Source organism: Chelonoidis abingdonii, chromosome 17, assembly GCF_003597395.2.
Source record: "Chelonoidis abingdonii isolate Lonesome George chromosome 17, CheloAbing_2.0, whole genome shotgun sequence".
Classification (NCBI taxonomy): domain Eukaryota; kingdom Metazoa; phylum Chordata; order Testudines; family Testudinidae; genus Chelonoidis; species Chelonoidis abingdonii.
In genome coordinates this window covers 8,223,960-8,244,099 of record NC_133785.1, presented here as the reverse complement: position 1 = coordinate 8,244,099, position 20,140 = coordinate 8,223,960, and the positions used below count along the sequence as shown (strand labels likewise).

General features: G+C 57.1%; 2 protein-coding genes across 28 annotated transcripts in view; one reads left to right on the top strand and one right to left on the bottom strand.

The window, feature by feature from the left end:
* Positions 1-20,140, bottom strand: part of NRXN2 (neurexin 2) — a 365,564-nt gene that overhangs the window by 65,595 nt on the left and 279,829 nt on the right. For all 27 annotated transcript variants that reach the window (XM_075073260.1, XM_032798089.2, XM_075073268.1 and 24 more), the window contains one exon: positions 13,845-14,026. In XM_075073260.1, the coding sequence (XP_074929361.1) occupies positions 13,845-14,026 (182 nt within the window). The remainder of the gene's footprint in view (positions 1-13,844; positions 14,027-20,140) is intronic.
* SLC25A45 (solute carrier family 25 member 45) overlaps positions 1-20,140 on the top strand; it is a 386,904-nt gene that overhangs the window by 105,924 nt on the left and 260,840 nt on the right. The window lies entirely within an intron of this gene.

Sequence of the window (20,140 nt, the reverse complement as noted above, 5' to 3'; positions counted from 1 at the left end):
ACACCTGTCCCAGAACTGGGATAGAACCCAGGAATCCTGACCCCCACGCCTCCCCTGTTCTAACTACTAGTCCCTACTTTCCTCTCAGAGCTGGGAATAGGCTTTCCCCCATTACACCAGAGCTCCTTCCCATTTACTAACAAAAGCTGCATCATTATTATATTTCTTTTTCCTCCATCTTCTAACAAAATGAGAAAAATGCATGTTTGTTTTTCCCCCTGAAGCCGTGTTTTTAGCCAGGCTGAATCCATGCTGAGAAAGCCAGCTCTGGAGAGCTTTATCCCAGATTCCATGGATCTTGGGGTGCTGGCGGTGGGGGAGAAGGAAGGGATAATGTCTGTGCAGTGCCCAGCACCTCAGGGCCTGATTTCAGTTGGTCTGTGCGGTGCCTGGCACAAGGTCTCTGATCTCGGCCAGGAGGAGGGGAGTTGTGTAGCACCCAGCCCAGCGGGGTCCCCAGTCTGAGCTGGGGATGTCTGTGCAGCTCCCGGCACGACAGGACCCCCAATCTCAGTTAGGGTTCCTCCCCCTTAATTATTATTCCAATTTAACAAACCTTTCCAAAAAGCTGAGGCGCTCGGTGAGATGATAACACAGAAATCTCTCGTGGCTGCCAATAAAACCTTTATAATGATAATAAAGGAAGAATGGAGATTTCCAACCCCTCCTCCTCTTCCGTTAGCAATCTAAAAATACGCCGGCTGGCGCAGAGGGCTAGCTAGCTGGCGCACTGGCACTCCTGACTGTCAGTTACACCGAGCGGGTCAGGCCTCCATGGTCCACACAATTACAGGGCTCACCTTTTATCAGCACTCGCAACTCAAGAGGGCTCCCAAGACTCGGGATAGGTTTTCTTCCCATTCACATCTCCACACTCTCTCGAAAGTGGGACGTAATTGTAACTGGCAGCGTCACATCTCTGGCCGTCTGTCGCAGGGACGGCTGAATTACATTTACCACTTGGTTAGGCACTCGAGTTACTCTCGCCACGCCAGTGCGCTCAGCGGTACCATGTGAACTGACACTGGAGGCCGGGGTAAGGGGCACAGCTGGCAGTGAAAGCGGGATGGGGGCTCCCCCATCCACACCCCAGCCTGCCCAGCACCAGCTGGGCTCAAGGGCTTAACTTCTGCACCCCAGAGATAAACAGACAGGCAGGCACAGGGGGGTTATTTCTGTACAGTGTGCATAAGAAAAATGGTGCCCCAACTGCAGTGTGAAGGGTTTATTAAGCTTCCTCGGGGATAACTGGTGTAACTGAGCCACTCGGGTGAACTGTGGTCAGCCCTATTGAATCTTCCCGCCACCCAGTCCCAGCAGCCCATAAACCATCAGCAACTGGGCAGGTCTGACCCCAGCCAGTAGGAGGCAGTGCTGTGCACACAAACAAAGGTTAGCGAACTAATACGAGCAGGTCAGCCAGGGAGTGGCCCTGAGGTCTGGGGCTCAGCACTGACTGCCAGAGGAGAGCCCCTGCCCTGCTCCCTGCTCTAAAGCGCCCCCTAGTGCTGCCCTGGTGCACTGGGCCCAGCACTGACTGTGAGGGGAGTGCACCCCTGCCCCACTCCCTGCAGCACTGTAGGTCATGGTCCTTGCCTTGACCATCTCACACTCAGCACTGGTTGGGCCTGGCCTCACTTAGCCCAGGGGAGCAAGTGACTGGGGGAGAGGGATAAGCTCCCCCTCCAACCAGAAACTGTTAATGTTTGGCTTGAAAAGGGTTGCTAAGGTTGAGGAAGTCGGCAGCAATTCAGCAGGGAGAGCTAATGCGCACACTCATCCCTGGGTACATACCCACCCACACACCCCTCCCCAGATATACACACCCCTCCCTGGGTACACACCCACCCACACACCCCTCCCCAGATATACACACGCACACCCTCCCCAAGTATACACATCCCTCCCTGGGTGCGCACCCACACCCACACACCCTTCCCCAGGTATACACACACACATCCCTTCCTGGGTACATACACAACCACACACCCCTCCCCAGGTATACACACACACACACACCCCTCCTCAAGTATACACACCCCTCCCTGGGTACACCCACACCCACACACCCCTCCCCAGGTATACACACGCACACCCTCCCCAAGTATACACACCCCTCCCTGGGTGCACACACACACCCTTCTCCAGGTATACACACACACATCCCTCCCTGGGTACATACACAACCACACACCCCTCCCCAGGTATACACACACACACACCCCTCCCCAGGTATACACACCCCTCCCTGGGTACACCCACACCCACCTCCCCAGGTATACACACACTCACAACTTCCCTCCCCAAGTATACACACAGATGTACTCTCCTCCCCAAGTATACATGCACATACACATGCGTGACGCCCTCCCCAGGTTCTCCCCCCCACACACACGTACACATGGCTGTGCTCCAGGCTCCACGCAGAGGGCCCTGCATGAGGCGCGTGCAAGGAGCTGGTTAACATGCAGCTCACAGAGGCCTCATCAAGCTCCTCTCTGCCTCTCCTTTGTGCAGCAGGAATGGCACAGAGGGGGTGTGGGGTGGGGGTGAGCGATGACACAGCCGCTGTGGGGTGACAGCTGCCCCCACACACTGCGGGCTCAGCCCCAGGCACACAATTCACCCTCTCCTTGGAGGACAGGCCTGATTTTGAGCCCTGGGCTTGGGCTGGATGGGGTGGGGGAAAGATTCCAACCCAGGGTCCACAGGATACTCCTAACAGGTCTTCAGGCCATGAAATCTCTCGTGGTCTCCGCTGTGAGGAGAAGCAGTGTTCCAGGGAAACAGGCACTGAGCGGAGACAGAGCGCCCCCACCAGTGTCAGCCACGCCAGGGAGAGCAAAGCAAGGTCTCTACATCCCGATTCTCTTCCCCCTTCCCCTGCTCTAACCCCAAGGCTGGAGAGGGAACCCAGGAGTCCAGTGCTCCCACCTTGGCTGAGAGGTTCTCTTAGTAGCTGATGCCGGACCAGTGAGCATTGATACTGGAACCCCAGCAACAATTAGGGGATGGGGAATTTACTAACAATCCACTGACTCCACCCCAAGTCATCCCTGGGAGCAGGGAAGGACTGAGCACACACAGACCCCACCCCAGAACAGGGTGGATACCGGCTGGATGGGCAAACTAAGACGCTTGTCTAACAGGTGTGCTCTGGCTCAAGCTGCCTCAGGCTGGATGCAGGGATCCCTGGGGGGAACCTCTGGCTGGGTTATACAGCTCCGACCAGGCACTCGGAACAGCCTGCCCAGCCTTACCAATCCCCAATGCTAGGAGCCACAGGCCAAACCCACTCAAACCCTCCCAGCCAAATGGAACAAACAGGGCCCAGCCAGGAGCCGAATTCACTATTTAAAGGAGTCTTTTGGCTGGGGCAGCCTGAGAGGGAGGGGAAGAAAGGAGTGATTTCTCCCCCTGAAACCCAGGGGGTTTGTCTTGCGAGCGTCCCTTTAAATTCCCTGCGTGTCGGGTGACCTAGATGGAAAAAGAGGCAGCAATCAGCAGCGCTGGGCTTTCACATGCACACAGTGCAGGCACAGCGAGAGACGCAGGGAGAGAAATACAGGGCCGGCCTGCCTCTATATATCTTCATCAGAGCAAGAGACGTGGATTTCTCTAGCACCTTCCTTCCACCCTTACTGCTTCCAAAGGGCTCCTGGAGCAATATGCAAACCAGACACAGAGATCGCTCAGACGCGGCCGCTTCGGGGGCTTTGTGGGGGCCATTTGTTACAGGGATCTCTCGCTAGGGCTGATGCAGCTGCCTCTGGGGTACCATGTAGTGGGGGTGCGGGTAGGGATGCATTAGGCAGCAGCAATGTAGCTGAGTTGGTGACTTGCATTCTACAGCTGGTTCTGGGTGCATGGTCTATTGGGTTAGAACAGAGGGGCTGGGAGCCAGGACTCCTGGGTTCTGTTGCTAGATCCTGGGGGCTTAGTGGGTTAGAGGGGGTGGGGTCTGGACTTCTGCATTCTATCCCCAGCTGTAACAGGAGAGTGTGATCAACTGGTTAGAGCAGGGGGCCTGGGAGCCAGGACTCCTGGGTCCTAGCCGTAGCTCTGGGGCAGAGGAGGGAATGGGCTCTACAGAGTTAGCTCAGTGACTCCACATTCATCTATATCCCACCTCTCTTCCCCCTCCCAATCTCCTGTCTCTTCCACATGCTCAACCTCCACCCAATCCCATCAGAGACCAGGTTCCCATGGCCTGATCCCCCCTACCCCTCCAGCTGGGTTGCAGGTGTCTGGATTTCCACCCCCGCTGTAGCCAGACCCAAAGGAAGTGGCAATCATTGCATAATTCAGGCCCATCATGCTGAGCCTTTTCATCCGGTCACGTGAGTGTGTGTGTGGGGGGAGATCAGGCTGTCGCTCCTCCCTAGAGCGCTCAGGCCCAAAGATGAGAGCCTCCATGCCGACTGGGACACAGGAGGCAAAGAGAAGCCCTTGGGAGATGAGCCTGGTTTAACTGGTCAGTTCCATGTGGTGGGAGCTGGGCTTTGAACCACGGCTTGATTCTGGGCCCAGAGCAGGGGGCAGGATTGGGGGGCTGGATTAGCTATAAGGGATATTAGCTGTATTATGGTAGTGCCAACTGTGATCTGGGTCCCCATTGCGCCAGGCATTGCACAGCCCCAAATCGTGATTGGGTCTCTGTTGTGACAGGCCCATCCAGCCCAGCACCACCCCCTCCCTAGCTCTCATCACTCTGTAGTGAAGGTGCCAGTAGTTTGGATTAAGGGGCAGGGGCTGCTAGCCACATCCCAGCTAATCCCAGAGCACCCCACTGATCTGCCATGGGGCCTATGCAGCTTTTGTCCACTGCTTGGCTCCCTTCCTCATTCCTCTGTTGCAGATGGGGGGAATCTGCCCATCCTTGCCTCCTAGCACCCTTCTCCCCCACCTGTGTGAACATGCACCACTAAAAACACTCCTGTGCCCTGCCTCATTCCATTCACTAAGGGGTCTCCTGAATCAGTGTCCCCGTCCCCCACATGATGAGTCATCCACGGGGCCTGGAGCCCAAGCAACCACCTGGGCTGGGCTACTGGTTGGGAGGAAGGGGAATGGTGGCATAGGGAGCACTGGCCCACCCAGAGCCTGGCACATGGGCACTAATGGCCTGAGTACACAAGGGAGACAGGACTGCAAGGTCCTATCCCCAGCTACCCCTACCTCCATTTCCACCCCATTATGTATTCCTTCTCTGGCTCCACCCCTGCACACCCTGGTCTCTCCTGCTGTGGCTCTGAGGCAGGGGAACAAAACCCCTCACTGGTTAAAATCCCATACGGGACTCATGACACATGGTAGCAGTGTTTCCCGTGATGACTTTATTATGTAGGATTGGGAGTTAAAAAAAAAAAAAGAGAGAGACAAACCTCCCTGACATTTCCCGTGAAGAATTGCTCCACTTAGTAAATTAATTTTGACTCAAATAATTATTTGCCTGTGCAAAACCCCCAGCTATTCATCGCCTTCCCATCTAATGAAGTAATTGTGGCATTAGAAATTAATAACTTACAACTAGCTGACAGTCTCTCTATTGTTGCAGGGAACAGGTAGGGGGAAAGCAGAGCTGGGGTTTGAAATCTTCACTCTCCGCCTTTGTTCCAGGAGTGAGCAGTTTTGATGCTTCAATCCAGATCCCTTTTGTCGTGGTGTTCGTGTCTTTCTACACCGGTTCATGGCTTTCTTCCCCCGCCATCCTGGTGGCTTTCCAAGAAACCTGGAGTCCTGACTCCCAGGTCCCCTCCTCCAACCACGATGAGACCTCGCTCTCATTCCAACGTGAGAAATATAACCCAGGTATCCTGAGCTCCAGCCCTGCAACTTATCTGCTAGACCCCACTGCTTCTAACCAGAGCCATTCTATTTCGTGTATATCCCCTGGTCACAGCTGCATGCAAAGGGTCCTGAGCCCAGCCGGGGGGGCAGAGGACCAGTTACTAACATCCCACCCCTGTGGGGCAGGGAAAGGAATGAGGCAGGCAGGCCTTGAAAATTGGTCCCCTCAGCAGATGATGAAGTGCTCACCTGCACCACCGACAATCTCAACACCCTTCCACTCCTGCAATTTACTGCTAAGCTTCCCAGGGTCACAATGTCCATCATATCCTCCAGCACAAAGGGGCAGAGTGGAGCGAGGTGCGGGGCCTGCTGGGAACCAGAGTGATTGGCTGGGGGAGGTGATGGGGTTAACAGAGTTATTTGAATGCAAGAGCTTGTGCTAAATGTTGTGCTTCATTAGGAAAGTGATGGAGTTATCATCCACCCCAAGTGCCAGGGGCTCTTTGGTGCTGAGATGCAGCCCCCTCTGGGGTGGGGCATAGGGGCTGTTTGTACAAGGATCCCTCACCTAACGCTGAGATGCAGGGCATGAAGTGGGTGCCATACCAGGGTCTGCACTGACACTGAGGACCCCTTGCCCCAAGCCTTGCTCCCTGCAGCCTGCTGGGTTCTCTCCAGTCAGAGTTCCATGCCCAGCCTGAGGATGAGCTGCCCCAGCTAGCTTCCGCTGAGAGGGGAAATATTTTCACTTAAGCCCCCACCTGGTAAAGTTAGTGGCCCTGGGGTTCTCCAGAGCTGGCCCCTGGTGCTGAGGTGCCGGTGGGAGGGCGGGCTGGGAGATATTTATGTATTAACAGGCCCAAGCCAGGCCCTGAGTCCTATTTGCTAGAGTGAAATTGGCTGCGAGGTACCACCTGGCATTGATTCCACCCCAGCACTTCACTGAAAGGCCATTATGGGGGCGGGGGCAGAAGCTGATGCAGGAGGAGGGGGGAGGAGGAGCTGTCCCTCTTTGCACCACAGAGTGCCCATCCTCCCTCCACCTGTGCTCCCCTCCCCAGGGTCTCCCAGCCTAGAGCTGAAGCTGATGTGGTAACTGGAGCGGGGAGAGATACAACATTCTAGGGGGTGCCTGGAGAAGGCGGGGGAGGGGGGGCGGGGACAGTACAACACAACACAGCTCACCACCACACACAGCTGTGCTGCCGGTCCTTGCACAGTCCTATAGATGCCCCCCTTGCCTCCTATCACCTCGCCACCCACAGCTCTAGAGGCACCCCCCAGCTCCTATCGCCTCCCCACACACAGCCCTACAGGCGCCCCCTCTGGCTCCTATCGCCTCCCCACGCACAGCCCTACAGGCGCCCCCCCCCCACTTACTATCGCCTCCCCGTGCACAGCCCTACAGGCACCCCCCCAGCTCCTATTGCATCCACACACACAGCCCTCCCTACTCCCTGCACAGTTCTACAGGGCCCCTCCCTTCCCTGGCTCCCATCACCATCCACTCCCTACTCCCCATGCACAGCCCTGTATGCTCCCCTCCCCTCCCCTCAGATTCCCACCGTGTGCCCTCCACACACAGCCCTGCACATTCAACTCCCACCTCATGTGTCCCACCCCCTGCACAGGTCTGCACATTCCCCCCCTCCCCAACTCTCCCCCTCCTCCACCCGCACAACATGGACACATAATGGGGCCCCAGTCTCAGACAGGAAATCCGGGTGCTACCATAATTCTGCTAATACTGGGGTTCCAATATTGTGTGCCCATTATTAGCTGGGGTCTCCTGTTGCTACCCACACACTCTAATAGGGTGGCTCCCCCATCTCAGCTGGGGCCCGCCCCTAAATGCTACCGTAATGCTACTAACAAAGCACATGTCATAATGGAGCATCTAGATGCTACTGTAGTGCTATTAATAAAGCTCACTCCATAATGTGGCGTCCAGGCACAACCGTAATGCTACTAATAAAGCACATACCATAACGGGTCGCTAATGCTACTAATAAAGCAGATGCCATAACAGGGCCCAAATTTCGGTCAGCGAGGTTCCATGTACAGAGACTGAGGAGCATGGCCCTAACAGCGAGGGGCTGGGCCCCGCCCTGGTGGGACAGTCGTTGCTGGCATCACTCCGGCAGCGGAGGCGGAGGCCTGCCGCCAAACGGAAGCCTAAGGGGTATAATTAAGCATGGAAGACTGACGAGTGGGAGCAATCAGGGCTCCGGCTGCTCTGGCTGCACTGGAGTGCTCAGCGTAATGCAGAGACAGCTCTAATCACCATGATCAGGGATCGCCAGGGGCCACCTCCTGACCTCGCCCAGCTGCAGGGACCCCCTCACCTGCCGGGACCCCCTCACCTGCCAGGGGCTTCAGCAGCAGAGATGCAGCCACTGGCAAGGGGAGAAGGCAAAGGGTTTGTTCCCCTCTAGGGGGCACCAGCTCTGATCCAGCCCCAGGGTGGAGGGACTGGGACTGGGGCCTTTCCCCTCTAGGAGACATTGACTCAGTACGAGCTCCCAGAGATAGTATGGGAATGAGTTTCATTGCTGATCAGGGCCCCTTTGTGAGATGAGTTTGCCAGGTCTCAGACCAGCTCCTAGCAGGACTCAAGCCTCCACCACACAGAATCCCAAGGCAAACACTTGCTTGGTCGACAGCCTCAGTCAGCAGCTAAATGGGCCTCAGAGGTCAAGCCTCCTTCTGCCACCTCCAGGGCGGGGGGAGGAGGGGGCTGCATGCTGGGGAAACGCCACCTGACCACTCTGGCACACACACGGTGGTCAGCCTGCAGGGGGTGGGGGGCTGCTCCAAGTCCTGTGTCCCCTGAAAACAACAAAACTGAGAAAGTTTGTGTGAATGAAATCCACAGGGCATTTACACACACATTCAGAGACAGCCCCCCGCAGCTATTTGCAGTTTACACACACACACAGAGACCGGTACACACAAATGTTTATACAATCTATCGGATTGTTATATACACAGCAACTACACCCCCCTTGTGTATTATACACATGCAGCCCCACATTCAGAAGTGCAGATCAAACCTACTGTATTAAACACATGCGCACACCAGTTACCGTGACCCTCCAGGCCCTAGACCAGCCCCACAGCTGGTCTCCAGTCTCAATGCAACAAGATGACACTGGCTGAGCTCTGCAAGGCCAGCTCCCCCCATGGTTAGCCAGTGAGTGACCCCAACTGTCTGGGCAAGGCAAGGTGCTCCCGCCTCCTGACCCACCCAGCATCAGGCTATGGGGGCTGGAGAGAAGCCAGAACCCTTGCGCCAAGATGGTGAGACTGGTGCAATTCCATGAACCCAGCCCTCAGTACTGAGGTGGGGAGGGGGCTGTGGAGATGGGTTCCGGGTCAGGGCTTGTTGGCTTTTCTGCAGCATTATTAGGAGGACCTAGTGTTCATTTCATCCATCTCCTTCCACATCCCCCACCCCTCCTCCATCAATCCCCCCTCCACCATCCCTCCCTCCTGAACTCCTCCACCCTTCCTCCATCGAGCCACCCATCCCTCCCCCATACCCTCACCCCATTCTGTCCATTCCCCTCCAGCCCTCTATCTACTCCTATACGTCCATCATTCCTGCAGCCCCTTGCATCTCCCCTATTCCCAGAGCGAGCGACACAGCAAGACTCTCCTATCAAAGCCCCCAGATTCCCCTGCTGCAGTCGAAAACGTGAAACTGGTTCATCGGGAGATCTTCTCATTAATTAAAAAGTGACTCCAGGCTTTTTGCAGAGACTTTTCTCTTCATTAAGGATTCTGGCTCCGTTGCGGGGCACTGGGAAGGACGGGGCCCAGCAGGCTGGGTGTGGGGGTGCCTGGGCACACATCTGAGTGTGCACTAGTGGGAATGCTTGCTAGTGCACAGGCTTGTATATGCCCTCTGTCCAGGTATGCCAAGGGCCACACACAACCCTGGTGCACAGGTGTGCATGGAGACATCCAGATGCCTCGCCCCACTGGTGTGCACACATCCTTGTGCTCAGGGCTGCTCACACAGCTGGGGGCACAGCTGATACATACAAAGCACAACTGTGTTTGGGCTGGTGCATCTAGGAGGGGAGGTGTGGGTGCCCCCATGCAGCCCCCCATCCTCTGCAGGCGTAAGGGCAGCATGAGGGGGGCAGCTGTGCAAATGACCTCCCCATCAGCCCAATCACTGACCTGCCTTCGCATCCCCCTACAAGGTGCCCAGGGCCTGCAGACAACTGGCATGTGCAGCGCCCATTCAGAACGCTGCGCCCCTCGCCAGCTCTGAGCTCAGGAGCCAGCTGGGCTGAGACATCAACTCATCTCATGGCTAAGTAGGATCGGTCCAGGCTGGTAACCAGGTGCACCCCCCCCCACCCGCCCACTAGAGTGCAGCAGAGAGCAGGGTGAACAGCCTGGCTGGGGCACCCAGGGCCTGGAGGCCATGACTCTCATGAGCCAGCCAGGCTTCCGGCCTAGGGATGGGAGCAGACGCCCCCTAGTGGGGAATAGTCCCATGTCCATTCCCCACCACCCCAAGCCAGCCAGCCAGACACCTTGAAGCCAGAGTGGAGCCTGCACCCCCTGGAAGGGAAGGGCCCATCTCTGTCCTTCCATCCTCCCGCAGGCCAGTGCAGCTAACGAAGCAGCTGGCTGGGTTGGGAGAGGAGTGGGGTGGGGCTCCTGCTCGGTGCACAGTGGCGGTGGGACTGGGGTACAGGAGATGAGGCTGGTGCTAACCTGTTGTGAGTCAGAGGGGGCCAAAGAGGGGATGCTAACATGCTCCCATGCCAGCCTAAGGGACTGGATGCCAGGCAGTTGGGCAGTGCCCCTCCTTGCAGCCTGACTTGATGCTGCCCTGAGGGTTGATCCAGCTGCACCTGCCCACCTCATGTTCCCAGCCATGTGACATATGTCCAGGCCGGGGTGGGGGAGCAAGCGCATGCACGGCCCCTGGGGGAAGACAGTGCCAAGGTCACAAGTGAAGCATGGGGGAGCAGCTCCTCAATGGGCCTTTCACCTCTAGGGGGCGTTGGTCCTGATCCAACCCCAGGGCCTGGAGTCTCCCTGCTCTAAACACCCGATCCCTCCCAGAGCTGTGGCTAGAACCCAGGTGTCCTGACTCACACCCTCCCCTAACCCACTAGACCCAACAGCCCTCCCAGAGCTGGGGCTAGAACCCAGGTGTCCTGGCTCCCTCCTTCCATCAGCAGTGCCATGTGCCTGGATGCAGGGAGCTCTGCAGGAGCTGTGTGAGATGAGACAGGCAGCTCCCGGCCACCAGGTTAGGCTGTCGGCCCGTGTTAGCCTGGCGGGGTTGTGACGAGGAGGCCGACGGGAGGAGAGTGTGCTAGAGCCCCCGCAGGGGCCGAGCAGTCATTCCTGACACGCTGGCCACTCCCCCAGCCAGTATGGCTGTTCCCCACTGCCACACAGCATTAGCTGAGGTGCCTGGGCCCGGTGCATGCCACGGGACAATCGCAGAGCCAAGGGTGCCCTTGATACAGTGCCAACACTGGCACCCAACTCCCCACTCCTTCCCCCACCAGACAGCTGCAGTCAGCAGAGCAGGGAACAGGAGTCCTGTGCTCCCTGTAACCACTTCCCTCCCAGAGCTAGGGGTAGAACCCAGGGGTTCTGGGGCACGGACGGCCTCTCACTATGCATCTGTGCAGAGCCCAGCACAATGGGGCTGGTCCCTCAGTCAGGGCCTTTTGCTGCCACTGTAACATATCTAGCAATGTGCAGCCTCTAGCACAGACAACCCCATGCCCCCTGAACCAGTCCTCCGCCTAATCGGACCCGCTGGCCCCTAGCGGGGAAAGACCCATGTCCCTATCCCTAACATGTGTAATCTATCCCCATAGCGGTCCCTTTTGACACACACAGATGCTGGTAGAGAATCATCTCCCCCGCCCCAGATTGTAGTAAGTACCAAGCGTCTTCTTCCACCCACAGCTGTTAACACATAAATATTAACAAGGATGAAAGCGACCGATGAGCTGCCTGCAGCCTACATGACACACACCATTGGTAATGGGAGACAGCTGCCCCCAGGCAGGGTAAACAACTGGCAGCAAGTCTGGCCTCTCCCTGCAGGGGATGCTGCAGAGAGCGGGGCAGAAACACTGGCTGTGAGGGGAGCTCCTCCTTATTCCAGAGTGGTGTATGTGTGTGTAGGGGCGTGTGCGCAGTGCGGGAGAGTGGGCGTGTGTTCAGTTGCAAAGCACGTGGTGTGGGCAGTGGAACAGAATGGGGCGTGTGTGCTGCTGCTCTCAACATCTGTCCTGAAACAAACTCAGCTGGTGATGGTGCAATGCACAGACTGAGTCAACAGAGGGTGCTATGTATTCCATCAACGCCCTGGGCCCATCCAGCCCAGTATCCCCTGCCCTTCCTGCTCCCCCAGATCAGACCCCTGGGACCATCCAGTCTAGTACCCCCCAGGTCCAGCCCCCCCGATCAGACCCCTGGGTCCATCTAAACTGGTACCCCCCAGTCCCTGCCCCCCCTCAGATCAGACCCCTGGGCCCATCCAGCCTAGTACCCCCCAGGCCCTGCCCCTCCAGATCAGACCTCTGGGCCCATCCAGTCTGGTACCCCCCAGTCCCTGCCCCTCCAGATCAGATCCCTGGGCCCATCCAGCCCAGTATCCCCCAGTCCCTGTCCCCTAAGATCAGACCTCTGGGCCCATCTAGCCTGGTACCCCCCAGTCCCTGCCCCTCCAGATCAGACCCCTGGGCCCATCCAGCCTAGTACCCCCCGGTCCCTGCCCCCATAGATCAGACCTCTGGGCCCATCCAGCCTGGTATCGCCCTTACCCCCCATTCTCCGGATCACACTCATGGGCCTGTCTCCCGCCCCATGTTCCCCTCTAGACCATACTTTTCCATGAGTGACACAGCCTTGGCCAGAGGCATGGAGGATCTGGGAACGGTGCCAAGGGGAGGCTCCGGCCCCCAGGGCTGCCCTGGGGTGAGCTGTCCACAAAGAAGCAGCATGGAACTCCCAGCAACCCCCACCTCCAGCAGAGACTTTGCTTTGCCACCCTGATGTGTGGGAGGTGCCCCGATGCCAGGGTGAAGGATGGCACAGATGGCATGTCGTTGCACTAGCTCCAGCAGGGTGACCAGATGACAAGAACAAAATATCAGGACACATGGGCGGAGGCGGACAGGTGGGGTGGGGGTGCCACTGAAGCAAAAAAAAAAAAAGCCTGAGTGCGTTAAATTGCGACAAATGGTCGGGACGTGGGACAAACAACTAAATATCGGAACAGTCTCGATGTTATTAGGACGTCTGGTCACCCTGAGCACCGGCCTCCTCGGGCCCCACCATGGGCAGCGATCATCAGGGCACTGGCATGAGTGTGAGGAAGTCAGATGAGGGCACTGTGAGCCCAGCCCTGGAGTGTGTGGAGATGCCCTGGCATCGCTCACAGCACTTGCCATGAGTGGGGGATGGGGGGTGACTGCCCCAGTCTGATGCAGACAAGGCCCCAGCCAGACACTGGGAGAGCCAAGCAGGTGCCTGATGCTTCGGGCACAACGTGCACCCGGGCAGCTGCACAGAGGGGCAGTGTGCAGCAAGGGATGCAACCATATTCTGAGCCAGTGTTACGCTGGGGGTGGGGGGACAGCTGAACCTCCTACCCTGCCAGACCTCCCCCCACAGGGCTCCCAACTCCAACGCTCTCCTCCAGAGACGGCACAAACTATCCCCCCAAACTTGCTATCAGGGCCTGGGCTGTGTCCAAGCCTCTGGGAGCAGAGGTTTGGGAGTTGGGTTGAGTCTGAGTGTTTGGGTGGCAAACAATTGAGGAACCATTTTCCTCTGAGTGGGGGGTCAGATTGCAGCTTTGGGAGATTAAAGAAGGGGCTCAGTCCAAGCTGCTGGGTGGCAGCAGGGGAGGTCCCAGGCTCTGGAGGAAGCACTAGGGTCAGGTTTTTGGGGGGATGGATTCCAGTTACAGCGTGCAGCCTTGAGCAGTACTCTCCCTGCCACTGCCGGCCCCCTGCACCCCCGCCAGCAGCCCCCCAAGTGCAGGTTCTCCTTACTATGTGCAGCTGCAGATAGTCCCCCAGCCCAGAGGCGCTGTCCACCCGCACCAGGATGGCATTCTTCTGGTGGGTGCTGAAGCCCACGGCCAGCCGGTCAGCTCGTGTGCTGGGCCGGTCGTTGGGTGGCCAGGTGTAGGTGATAAGCGCCCCGCCCTTCCCAAAGATGTATGTAGTGCCAGCTGGGGAGGGGGGGGGGAGAGAGAGAAAGAGAGAGAGACAAGGTTAGTAAGAGGGGATCCTAGAAAACAACTCAGACAAGGCTACTCAGTAGAACCCAGGAATCCCGACTCCAAACCCCCCTCTCTAACCCACCAGGCCCCACTCCCCTCCCAGAGCTGGGGATAGACCCCAGGAACAGCTGAAGATATGGCTAATGCACTTCAGTCTTGCCCTCCTTCCTGCAATTCCAGACCCGGACTCCCCCTCACAGCTCTGCCACTGCTGCTCAGTCCCACCCAACAGCCCCCAGCCCACCTCTCTTCCAGAGCAGCAGCCATGTCTCCTTCACTCAAGGAGTGATCAGGCCAAAGAGTGCCCCTGCCCTCTACCTCAGCCCAGGCACAGCAAGTGGCCCATTAGTAAGAGGTTTGCTGGGTCTCAGCCCAGCCCCAAGGTACCCTCAATATAAATCCTCCCTCAGCAGGGAGCTCAGGGGTCAAACAGGCCTTCCATTCCCCTCTGCCTCCCCTGAGCGTGATGGGAGAGACATGGCATGGACAGGCTAGAGCCTGAGCCTCCCCCATAGACAACTGGCACAACACCAGTGCAGACACCCCAGAGCACCAGCCAGCTTGGGCATAGCCAGCTCAGATGCCATCCAGCACCAACAGCCTCCCCCTGCCCCGTACCTCATAGCCTATGCAAATAGCTCCAGCCCCTCTCAGCCACTGCTCACACACTATTACCACAGTTGGTTTGTGGGGGGATATAACTGGTGCCACTTAGCAATTAACAAACACCGCAAGCACTCCTGATAGTGGAAGGCAGCTGGCATGCGTGTGTCTGTTCCTGGCCCAGCTTGGAAGATGGGCTGGGCTGAAAATTCCTCCAAGTGGTTGTGAAAAATATTTTGCAAAATACAAACTTCAACTCAGGTGCAATTAGTAGCACCTACCATAGAGTGGCTGGGAGTCCAGAGGCTGCTACAGATGTGGCAAAAGGCTCTCTAAGCACCATCGTGCTGAGCGCAGTATCCTGCACCGCTCTAGTGCCTTTCCCTGCAGAGGCCCAGGGTGCCATGTGATACTCACCCTGTACACATGGATGGCCCTGTGCTCGCTGCCTCGAGGGGGGCCCCGGGGCTGCTAAGGGGGGAATCCCTCGCCTTGAGCTGAGAACAGCTCCTAGGTTAGGGCAGTGTCTGTTTAACAGCACACAGCAATGCTGTATGAGTTTGGGACAGGAAGTGCAGGAGAATCCTGAATCCAGTGGGAAGTATTGAGGAGGGATGATGTTACCCCAGGAACGGTTTGATCTGGGGTTTGTCAGAAGCTGGGAATGGGCGACAGGGGATGGATCACTTGATGATTTCCTGTTCTGTCCATCCCATCTGGAGCACCTGGCATTGGCCAGTCAGAAGACCGGACACTTGGCAAGATGGACCACTGGGCTGACCCAATATGGCTGTTCTTATGGACAGGGGGTGGGGGAAATGCAAAGACGAATAATGGGGGGAGGGGTTCCAGCCAGGGCCGGCTCCAGGCACCAGCCCAACCAGCAGGTGCTTAGGGCAGCCAATGGAAAGAGGCGGCACGTCCGGCTCTTCGGCGGCCATTTGGTGGTGGGTCCCTCACTCCCTCTCGGAGCGAAGGACTTGCCGCCAAAGACTGAAGCGGCGGCGGTAGAGCTGCAGATCACAATTGCAGCTTTTTTTTTTTCTTCCGCTGCTTGGGGCGGCAAAAACCCTGGAGTCGGCCCTGGTTTAAGCTGAGTCCCCCATTCTCCCAATTCTCTATCTGCCCCTCACAAACATGGGGAATGAACTCATATGCACATGGCAATTGCAAACACAAGCACAGACACAGCCAACTGCAACTGCACACCCAGCACAAACGCATAGGGATCCTGGCCAAATGCAAAGGCACAAATATCACCACACTCTCACTCAAAGAAACACTCACCAGGGTGGACATAAATGCATACATGCAGGTGTGCTCACATGCACACATGTGCAAGCATTCAGATCTGGGATACCTACATACATAGACATGTGTGTGTTCAGACCTGATTTCCCTCCACACACACACGCAACTAGACAAATGTAAACACACAAACACACCTGCACGCATACAGATGCAAACACACAATCACAGGCTAACACAAACATCCACACCCACAAAGGCACCAATGCATACATGCACAAATGGCACACAAGCTCCCCAACACAAATACAAACACAACTCCTCCCATACATTCTAATGCAAAATCACAACTGCACAACTGCACACATACTCACCAATGCAATACACCCACACACCAATTCCAATGCAAACACACTTGCACACACACACACCAATTCCAGGACACACACACAATTGCTTCCCACCCTTCAATTGCCCCGAGGACCGTACTGGCACTGTCAGACCCCCATCTCTCAGCAGCAAGTTCCCAGACATCTCCCCCCTCCCCCAACTAATCTCACTGACAGGAATTGACTCCAACATGAGATCGACAACGTTTCCTGCACTACCTTCTAAAAGCTCCTTCAGCTCTCGCCGCAATAACCCAGCCCCCTGCACTGCTCCATTTGCTGCCCCCTGCACAGCTGTTCCTGTCCCTAGTGATCAGGGCCCATCCATCAGGTCCAGCACCGACAACGGATTCATGGTGGAGTGTTCTGCTGGGCCTACAAAGGAACACAGCTAGGTGCACGGTGGGCAGATGGGGGGAGTCAGACAAGACCCTGGAGACGACAATCACAGATGGGGGGAGCCAGGACTCCTGGGTTCCTTGCTCTGCGAGGGGAGGGATCCTGACAGTCCCTAATCACCAGACCCCACTTCCTTCCCAGAGCTGGGGCAAGAACCCAAGAGTCCTGCCTCCCAGCCCCCCTACTCTAACCCACCAGATCCCACACTCTTCCAGAGCCAGGACTAGAACCCAGGAATTCTGGCTCCAGTCCCTGCTCAACTCCCCTCCCAGATGTGGGCTAGAACTGCCAACCCTCCAATCAGGCTTTAGCGCTGTTTCCCACCCCTCTGCCATTTCTGCTGCCGTGTCTGTGGCGCCTCAGGCTCACCAGTCCTAGCCCCCACAAGCACCTTCTAACTGTGCAGCAGAGAGAGACCAACTGGGAATCCGTTGAGAAACTGTGAGGCTGAGCTGTCTGACGGCTCCATGGATCTCCCAGAGCCAGGCCTGGCCACCTAGGCCTCCCCCAACTCCCAATGCCCTCTAGAGCAGCTCCGCTGGCTGCAGTCCATGCTGGACAGAGCCCTCTGCCCCATGGTGTCTCCTGGCACCCCAGTGGGCTGGACCTGTGCTGCACTGGCATGTGGTACATACACAATGGCAGTGAGCTAGAGGTGGTATTGTGAAGGGAGGGAAATAAGGTTAGGAGCTGCACGAGGTTATACCACCCACCAACTACTGGCACAAGATGTTCCACATGGTGCTCAGTGCTGAGATGCAGCCGCCTCTGGGGTAGGGCTCAGGGGTTGTACATACAGGGATCCTTTACCTGGTACTGAGATGCAGCCACCTCTGGGGTGGGGCGCAGCCCCTATTTACAGAGTCACACAGAATGATGCACATCTAGCTGGAGCAAGAAGTGAAGCAGAATCCTGTATCCAACTGAGACTGCCGGAGGCAGCTGTGACACAGAGGAACGTTGGTGTCAGCTGGCTAAGGATTTACTACTCTGTGTCAACAATTCCTATCAGGCCTGACAAACTCTCTGCACCCTACACACTGCTGTCACTATGCTTATCCAGAAGGTATCGAGGGAAAGTCGAAGCTACTCGGGGCCTTGCTCTTACTGACACTGCCCAGGGAGCTGTGTACAGATCGGAACTGATGCCGGAAAGTAGGTAACAAGGCAGAGTGGACAAACAGCTCTTCTGGCAGACAGGTGCACGTCAATTCTGCTCGGCCTGTCTCTGAGGTAAATGCAGCCCTGTGAGGCCAACACAACAGAAGCCCCCTTTGCTTGTGAAGGGAACCAGAAAAATGAAACCACCGGGGGTGAGGCGGGGTGCACCAAACAGCAAGCAAGGGGGAAGAAGCGTCTTCTCTGGGGCATGCTGTCAAAGAGACACCGCCAAGGTGTGCTGGACTAGACAAGGAAGGAAGGCGACCCCTTTCTCATCCACCTCCAGGTGAGTCAATGGGAGAAGGCTTTGTGTGTTCCTGAAAGCTGGCTGTTGGCTGTGGGGGCTCTTGACGCTGGGAGGCTGCTGTAAGTGCAAAATGGCTCAGATAAGGATTTTAGCATGTTCAGGTTCAGTTCAGGCGCCAGGAAGCATGTTATCCCCCATTTCCCCCACCACCTGGTGGTCTTATCATCTTTGCTCACTAGCTCTCAGATCTTAACCACTCACTTCCCTGGCCGGTCATTTCCAGCGCTGGGCTGCCCTGATCCTGACCTGTGCACACGCAGTCTCTCTGGAGACGGCGTACCTGGTCATTTCAGTGAGTGGCCAGTGATGGGCTGGGTGCTGCAGAAGGGCCCGCTGGCAGAGGAGCTTAGGGGCTGGTGTGTGTTTGTCACTAGCTGGCTCAAGTGAGGCGAAGGCTGCGGAGACCTGGAAGTCAGAGCTTGTCTATGGCCAGAAGCTGGTGGGTGCAGCGAGCAGAGCTACAGCAGGCCTGCTTCATGCAAAGGGCAGGAGGTGGAGAGGTGCCTCTCACTCCTGAGTGCCTCAGGGGAGCGTACCAGGAGCCCCCACCCCACTTCCTGCAGCATAGCACCACACTGGGTCAGTATTGACAACAGGGGAGAGTGCCCCCTATGGACCCCCTAAGAGGAAGTGGGAATTTTCATAATATTGTTTATGATGCCTATGTGTGCCTCAGTTTCCCCTCCCTATATGTTGCATGGCTACCCGGGGGCAAGGGGGTCACACTAAAAGTTACATTGACCCAAGTACATCGCTCAGGAGTGTGAAAAATCACCCCTTGAGAGACATAGTTAAGCCAACCTAACCCTGGTGTAGGCAGCGCTAGGTCCTGCCTCTCGGGGAGGTGCATTACTTACACTGGGGACACCCCTCCCGCCATGCAGGTAGTGTCTATTCGGAAGTGCTGCAGCAGCATAGGTGCAGCTGTAGTGTTTCTATTGTATACAAGCCCTAGGGGACACAGGGGCAAGTGTCACCTCCCTGTCTGCGTGGCATGAACAGAGCCCTTCAGGAACCAGCTGTAACCGACCCAGAACAAGGGGACAGAGACCAGGCCCCAGTGACTCAGCGATCCAAACTTCCAGCAGGGAAGTGAGCCGAGACCCCAGCTGGAGAAGAAAGGACTGGAGGGGGAGCTGGAGGAGAAGTGCTGGCTGCTGGAGGAAGCTGGCAGCTCCCACCTGGGAACAGACCAAGGCGGGCAGACAGACAGACGGAGCCTGACCCTGGGGCCGGGTTCTGGGCTGAGCAGAATGGACAGTGCTTTAACCTTCAGCCCTCTGTGCTAAGCCACGGGCTGCCTCTGCTGGCGCCAGGTGACTTATAAACCGACTGCCCTGGTGATGCTGCTCAAGGGTCACTGGAAATGCTGGCTGAGGGGCATCAGTCCTGAGGGTTGGCTAAGGCCCTGCCAGGAGCCTGTCTCAGCGGGACTCGCTGGGCAGAGCTCAGGGGGAAGCAGGAGGGCCCGACCCCAGAGGGTGAGTTTCAGCCGGCGGGAGGCCTTGTTGCCTGCCCTGGAGGAAGAGTGAGAGCCCTGGGGTCTGGCACAGTGAAGTGGTTCCTCCAAGAGACTGTTCCAAACCCGAGGGCGCAGCCCCGAGCCTGTGGATCTGTGACAGCCTCCTCCTGCAGTGCAGCAACCCCTAGTGCCACCCTGGGCTTTGAGGTTAACACTGATGGTGAGGCAGAGCGTCTCCTACTGGTCCCCACCCTGCTCCCTGCAGCAATGCCCCACTAGAGCTTTGGGCTGGCACTGGTAGTGAGGGGAGAGCGCCTGGTAGCGCTGCCCTGGGGCAGGGTTGGGGTGCGTGGGTGTGGGGGCTGATTATCTCTCTGTGGTGGAAGGAGGGGGAAGGGGAGTGCTGGGGGTGGGCTGGGGAAATGGTTCCATTTGGGGGGCCCTTGTATTGTGGTGGATCTGAAGCACGGCGGGTGGGAGTATCTCTCAGCAGG